Raw genomic sequence first — 7,670 nt, forward strand, 5'->3', positions numbered from 1 at the left:
ATCCCCCAAAGTTGTGACAACACAATGGTTAACCGTTGTGTTCCCATTGTCCATGCAACTTGTTCTTTTTCCAGGTAAAAAAAAAAATACATATACGTTTCTGCCGAGTTTTTTTTTCTCCACCGGATTCACCACTGACATCAACACCGCTAGTTTTACACTTTTTTTTGAAAGTCATTATCAAGATTCCTCATTACCTCATTTTTGAGTTGAAAAACCAGATTAATTAACAGATCCTAAGACAACCATTACTGCACAATAAAACCGTTCAACAATTATTTGAGGAGAAATAGGCAATAACAGAATCACAATTCATATTTGGGCAGCGCTGCCTAGTTTGACAGCAGCTCACAAGCAGTCATTGACCCTTTAGAGACTCCTCTGCTCCTCTGCTTTAGTGCGTAACTCTTTTCATATTAATGAACGTCCGTTACATTCAAGCCGTTGCCAAATGAGTTGCTACAAAGCTAATTAAGGCTATCAGCTCCACACAACTCTCTCTGGGTTTCTCGGCGTGGCTGTGTTCAGAAGATTGTGGCGTCCGGTGACTTTCCCACGCAGAAGCTCGAGTGAAGATAATCACCTCTTCTGAAAAGTCCATCATGTTTTATAATCCTCCATGCTCTCTTTGGCTACTAGTAAGTGTGTGTGTGTGTGTTGTGTGTGTGTGTGTGTGTGTGTGTGTGTGTGTGTGTGTGTGTGTGTGTGTGTGTGTTGTATGGAAAGCGTTGTATCATGAGGACGCGCCGACAGTTGTCATTAGTCAGAATTCCTCATGGGGGAGACAGAAACTACTATACTATATTATTATATTACTATAGCTCTAAGCTGAGGTATGTGACGTTTTTTACAGATCATGTGATACTGTCCATGTTGTACTGTCGGCATATAGTGAAAGTGTGAGCAACCATTTTAACTATAGCTTTAAAGGCAAGGCAAGGCAGGGCAGCTTTATCTGTAGAGCACATTTCAGCAACAGGGCAATTCAAAGTGCTTTACACAAAATCAGTTAAACAGAAAAAACACAGGTATCCTCCAAAGAAAAAGAAATAAATTCATAAATTAGATAAAACACAAGTGTAAACTTGAGACTACCTTCCCACTAATTAGTCCATGTTAGTGCTCCTTTGGTGATCACCCTCAGTGTCTCTACCCTTCACGACTCTATCTTTAGAGACGTTACCTTTCGTCTCCTTGGACTCTTCTTCTCACTAATTAAGCCGATCTAGCGCTGCCTTTCGTGTCTATTTACGACACTACACATTCACACTTTTTCTGTAACGGGCTTAAACTGAAACTTTGGCTTACTTGAACCAAACTGCTGACAGGACCTTTGCGTAACCCCAACAGAATTAAACAGAGTTGAAGACTACATTGAATTGTTGGCTTGACTGTGAACCTAACTTAAGTGTTTTAGTCCCAGTTTCAGACTAAAATCTGCATTTTCACTTTTTTTTTCTATTTATAGATATATCTCACCCAGATCGACAACGGGCGGCGTCCCGCGGCGTTCCCATGATGCCTTTGGCCGGCAGGTAGGACACCGTTCCCTCATAGTAATGATGAGTCAGGAACATCTTCACACCTGCGGGATTCAGAGCGTCATCGTCATCAGTACAGTGGGAGTCTGTTCTCATAAATATGCCAGTTAAAGCTCGTTCAATTGCAGTGAAGTGAAAAGCAATGAAATGTAGTAAAGTAGAAGCATAAAGTAGCATGAAATAGAAAAAAAAAAAACTGAATGAAAGTTAAATATTGGAACACATGCTGTATTTCTACCTGCGAGGTCGTATCTGGCCGGTCCCATCCATCGCTTCCTCTCGCTGTCAGTGAGCACGTCGCCGTAGAAACCGTATCCCAGCAGGGAGACGGAGTATTGCAGGAAGGTGTTGTTGTGGTGGAACGAGCACACGTCCATCGGCTGAGAGTCTCCTGCCACACACACACACACACACACACACACACACACACACACACACACACACACACACACACACACACACACACACACACACACACACACACCCACACACACAAACACACACACACACACACACACACACACACACACACACACACACACACACATTTTATGTTAAGACTCAAATCTTAGTTTTAAGAAAGTAAAAGAACTAGACGTACAACGTGGTAACGCAGGTAACAGGGAAGCTTTGCTTAATAAGACTCAAACTGGTGCTAACACACTGTAAAATGTCTCTTTTAATAAAAAAACTTTATTTCTTGCACACTGCTTTTTATTCTTAAGGTTCTTGTTTTTTTTTTAATTTAACATTATTGTAGCCTGTTCCATTTATGCTGCATTATTTTAATTCACGAAAGGATTTTATTTGCTTATTGCAGTCCTGCTATGTTGTTTTCCGGGTTATCCAAAGCTTTGTTTGGGAAAGTTCAGTAGGACAACACTACTTTGGTTTGGACATTTGGCAAAACATGTTCTGAAAGAAGAAAGAAAACACTAGATGGCAGCATGAGACCATGGAAAACAAAGTAATGTGCTGTCACTGGATTTTTATGACATGTGGTGGGACTACGTCAGAGGATAAACTAGATATGGATATAGAAAATGTGTGACATTTGTATAACTTGCAGTATGGTGCAGTCCGACGCAAGTATCTTTGTTGTTGTCAGACCGTTCCGCGCCCACGTCGTTTAAATAACAAATGCACCTGAACCCATCTTTGCGCCCATGGGTGTGCTGGTTTTGCAGGGAGGTGTGTTCAGGTGCATTCTGGGCGTATTGCTATCTCGAGGCAGCGGGAAGTGATCGCTCCATTGACCAAGAAAAACCTGGTCTTCAGTCAGTAACGCAGCATTTCATTCTTATTTTAACAGCGCATTGGTAAATAGCACCTAGGCTAATGCACAGCGTGTGCACACTATGCTCGTTAAATAAGGGGGAGACACTTTGTTCCTCTCACTTTGACTCCAGAGTGTATTTTGTCGGGTGTATGACATTTTTAACAACCTCTCTGGTGCTGAAGTGATTCCTGTTATAGTTCAGGCTGGGTATCGAAACCGATACCTGTACCGTGACGTCGATACCGCGTCTTAAACTTTTTTCCAATACCAATTTTATGAATCAAAAAGAAACTACAACATTACGACACAAATCTTTTGATTTTTTTTTATGTTTCAGTACTACGCGACTGCTGGGGGACTGGGGGACTTCCCATGATGCACTGAGCACCTCTTATATTGAATTGAATTGAATATAGTTAGGGAGTGAGGAGTCGCAGCGTCCGCCTAACACGGCCCACCTGCTTCTCGTCATAGTTGTCAGATTTATCTTTCACATAATCAATAATATAATAAAACTAGAGGGAGGCAGGGCACAAGCCTACTCTATCTGTAAAGTGTCTTGAGATAATTCTTGTTATGAATTGATACTATAAATTGAATTGAATTAATGTAGAGTTTTCCCTGTGTGCTCTACGACATGCAGCGTTAAACAGCCAATCACAGACATCGTTAGATCTTGGTAGAAACGTGCTGCTCTGCATGCTTATTGGCTCACTGACGATGGTGCAATTTACTCCTTATGTATTTAAATTGTAGATTTTAAATGACGGGGCAATTTTTCAATACTTGATACTTTAGGAGGCAACTCGGTTGGTGCCTAAAAAGTAATGAATTCGGTACCCAGCCCTAATTGTAGCTGAGGTGTAGGGTGAGAATGGGACTGACCCACGATGATGTGCAGTGCAGAGGTCACGGGGTCGTTGGTGCCCACCGTGGCAAAGCAGATGCAGTCGGTCGAACCTGAAACACACAGATTGTAAAATGTTTCAGTGAGCTGGAGAGCAAGACTGATGTTTCTTTTTTAATTAGTGAAATGAGACACGACAGGCGAGACTAAATCATACAGGACATAATACTTTGGGTACACAGAGGATATGTCTTATGGTTTTGTGGGTATTAGCAGTTGTGGAGGGTCAGTGTGTGTCTTTGTGGAGGGTCAGTGTGTGTCTTTGTGGAGGGTCAGTGTGTGTCTTTGTGGAGGGTCAGTGTGTGTCTTTGTGAGTGTGCATGCGAGTGTAGAGGAACGATGGAAGAGGCTTAAAAGACAAGGAAGGAAAGAGAGAGAAAGAGAAAAGAAGAGAAAAAAAAGTGGATGAATAAATAATTAGAGTGTTCTTGGCAGTGTTGATGATATTTAGATATGAGATTTAGTTTAATCTGTTATCTGCATTTTTTATTTTCCGTCTCTTTCCAAATAGTGTGTGAAGTTTTGTTTCTGTTGTTTTGTTATGGAGACAGTGATTATCTGATTATCCTCCTCTAGCCGTGTCCAAGCCCTGGGGAGGAAGCTGGCTGGGAGAGAACACCACAACACACCACACACACACACACACACACACACACACAGACAACACACTGACACACCACACGACACAACACACCCACACACACACACACACACACACACACACACAACACACACAATTGTTGTTCTTTCTGCAATTTCTTTTCTGTATTTTCAACTTATACATTCATGATTTTCTTCTGCAGAGTCAGAGTCCTGTTTACACCGGCATGCACATGCCCAGTGTGTGGGAATGCTCACGTGATACGAGTCATCAGACATCTTAATATTGACGGAGATTAGTTCAGCTAGAGCCAAAACTCGTGTGTAGACGGAGATTGTTTTTGTCTCAAAATTGCGCTTAACGATGTAAATGTAGTTTGTAGATGTAGCCAGACTGAGGGTGGGATGGGGGGGGGGGACTTATGCAGTGACGTGCAGTCAGGGTAGGCAGGGTAGGCAGTGCCTACCTTGCCAAAATTCAAGGATAAAAATGTTTATTAAATAAATGTATTATAAACTTGAATTTGTATTTTTACTGTTTATTCTTGTGATTTATATGTGTGTTGCTCCAATTATTTAGACGGTACTATGACAAATGTAGCAGTTACGCATAGTCAAATAGAAAAAAAGGCAGAATAAGCAGTGCCTTTACTGCCCATTCAAGCGATTAGGCAATGTTGCGCATGCGCACTTCGATCCCGTATTCTTTAACATGTACGTCAAAAGGCACAACTCTGCCGTGCCTTTGTACGTAAATGTGTTATGCCAGTAATCGTCTCCGTTAGATATCAAACATGAACCAATTAAAATCGAGATATTACTGGCCCTTTGCGTAGCTGACGTCATTACACCAGCTACGTTGTGAACGCAATCCCCGCGAAATTCAAAGTCAAAATGACAGCAGCGGTGTCCGCCGACATCACAGCGCTGAGGAACTTCTCTAAACTCGATTTTAATTCAAAAACAGAACTAATAGCAAGATGGAGGACTACGCCAGCCTTAGATGGACTACTGCAGCAAAAGGGACAAATACTCGTCGCATCGTTTCAAACTGACTGGTATGGAAGAGGAGATGTGGCTATGTGGCCGTGCTAACAGTCAGCGGCGGGACCTCTACGGGGTCCTGGATCTGAACAACCGGCCCGCAGCTTTAACCAAGCAGGAAAAACCGTCAGCTCATATAATACCGGCAACTACAGCTTCGCACATCCTCCACCCTGAAACGGATCCAAACATCCAGTCGGAACCGGACCGGGTCAGCAGGTCTTCCAGCCCTCGCCGAGTCAGAGACGATGCAAACTAAAGCGCCGTAAAGACGAGTTTTACAACGCTGTGATCGACGCCTTCACGAGAAAGCGTCGGATGGATTTTATGTACAAATCTACCGATTGGTGAGTCAGAAACTATTTTGGGCTTAGTGTGATTGAACTAATGCTGCTGCCATTTGCCTTCATATTCAGTTGAGCAGTGTGTGTTTGCATTGTTGCTGACTGGGACTGACAAACATAATTAGCCGCTGTGCAATAATCAGAACTAAGATGGTTTCATAACTTACTGATAGCATTCTGATGCTGGACATTAACGTGTGTGTGTGTGTGTGTGTGTGAGTGAGAGAGAGAGAGAGAGAGAGAGAGAGAGAGAGGAGAGAGAGAGAGAGAGAGAGAGAGAGAAAGAAAAAATATGTCACCCAGAGTATTTGTCTGAAATCTTAACACACTGTCATTGCGCTATTCAAATCAGCTGGTTTTAGAAGTCCTAAGGTCCAGGTATAAACGGTGGGGGGATCAGGCTTTTGCGGTTGGTCCCCCGAGACTCTGGAACAAGTTACCCCCCGATATTCGCACTGTTACAGATGTGGCTCTTTTTAGGTCCAAACTCAAGACATATCTGTTGAATCAGGCTTTTAATACGTAGCTGTGGTGGGACAGTTTCATTCTTTTGTTTCTTTGAGACCTTTTCTGATTTTACTGTTCGCTATGTTCTCTCTTTCTATTGGATGATGTCATTATACTCATTCTGTTAAGCACCGTAGCCTGCTGGTTGCTGTAAAGTGTTATATAATTACATTAGATTGATTTTGATTGATAGATTAATTGGAAATGTCTTGCTATCGACCGCGCGTGTGTGCCGCGCTTGTGCGTAACGTTTTGATTATTAGCCTAAACAATAAATTAGGTAATCTGGCTTTCATAACTCAGTGCCTACCCTCTTACTGACATCACCGCACGTCACTGGACTTATGTTACTGACGACTTCAAATATTCAGATGTTTTTTGTGTTGTTGTATTATTTTTTTTTAATTTTTAAATAAAAGTTGCCTGAGTTTGAAATTGCACATTTGACAACAACACTGCTGCACTGAGCATCAGCAGCCATAATTAAACGGGTGAGCTGCTTTTCAGTCTCCCAGTGGTGTGTGTGTGTGTGTGTGTGTGTGTGTGTGTGTGTGTGTGTGTTTTAATAGAGCGCTTTAGCAGAACAGAAACCACAAACAAACTGAGAAATAAGGCCACAGTCAGCAGTACCTGCATTTAAACCCCGGAAACCGAGAATCCTGCTCTCTGATTGGCTGTCAGCTGTCTATTAATATCCCATCAGTGTTTACCTCTAGTTCACATCAACAATTAAACGTCTGGTCTAAATTGAAAGCTATACCCTCTGGGGTCCATCTATTCATCAGTAAACACACGGGGTATGTTTTATTAATAGTAACGAGCGTTTCACAGAAGACGGATCCTTTCTAGTCATAATCACCAAATGAAAAAACTACAAATCCAAACATAAAAGCATTATTTCTGATTGTCACGTCGGTGTTTCTGACCTGCAGGAATGATTCCAATGCGAAGCGTGCAGGGGATCAGTTCTTCTTCCGGACAGTTTGGATCTACGCCGCCGTCGATCTGCGTCCTCCAGATCAGCCCGTGGATGATCTCGCTGAACATGCCGTCCCCTCCGACACACACCACCCTGAGTGAGATGTTACAGGGTACACTGGCTTTTAAAAATGACTCCGCTTGATCAGCACGCTCCCTCAAAGTGTAAAACAGTCGTCAGTAAAACACAGCAGCTTTACACACATGTTCTCGATGGTGCTTTTATTTTGGCGGGTCGCAGGTGCTCTGTGATGTAAATAATTCACCAGAATTTTCACGTTTTGTGGTAGTAACTAAACCCTCACCCGTCAAACTTGTGCAGCTCCGCCCCCGTCTTCAAGTGGTCCCTCGCGTAATTAGCGTGCTCCGTCACTATGACAACAGACACAGACACAATTTCAATTTCAATTCAATTCAATTTCAATTTCAATTTTATTTATAGTATCAATTCATAACAAGAATTATCTCAA

The 7,670-nt window shown here is 42.4% G+C and overlaps 1 protein-coding gene across 1 annotated transcript in view; it reads right to left on the reverse strand.

Moving 5' to 3' along the window:
• The window catches only part of LOC116693733 (ceramide kinase), a 63,676-nt gene that overhangs the window by 9,715 nt on the left and 46,291 nt on the right, over nucleotides 1–7,670 (reverse strand). The window contains exons 6-10 of the mRNA XM_032522941.1: nucleotides 7,506–7,572; nucleotides 7,149–7,294; nucleotides 3,706–3,780; nucleotides 1,780–1,932; nucleotides 1,480–1,585 (exon numbers count right to left, since the gene is read on the reverse strand). Of these exons, the coding sequence (XP_032378832.1) occupies nucleotides 1,480–1,585; nucleotides 1,780–1,932; nucleotides 3,706–3,780; nucleotides 7,149–7,294; nucleotides 7,506–7,572 (547 nt within the window). The remainder of the gene's footprint in view (nucleotides 1–1,479; nucleotides 1,586–1,779; nucleotides 1,933–3,705; nucleotides 3,781–7,148; nucleotides 7,295–7,505; nucleotides 7,573–7,670) is intronic.

The sequence above is a fragment of the Etheostoma spectabile genome, chromosome 8 (genome assembly GCF_008692095.1).
Source record: "Etheostoma spectabile isolate EspeVRDwgs_2016 chromosome 8, UIUC_Espe_1.0, whole genome shotgun sequence".
Classification (NCBI taxonomy): Eukaryota; Metazoa; Chordata; class Actinopteri; order Perciformes; family Percidae; genus Etheostoma; species Etheostoma spectabile.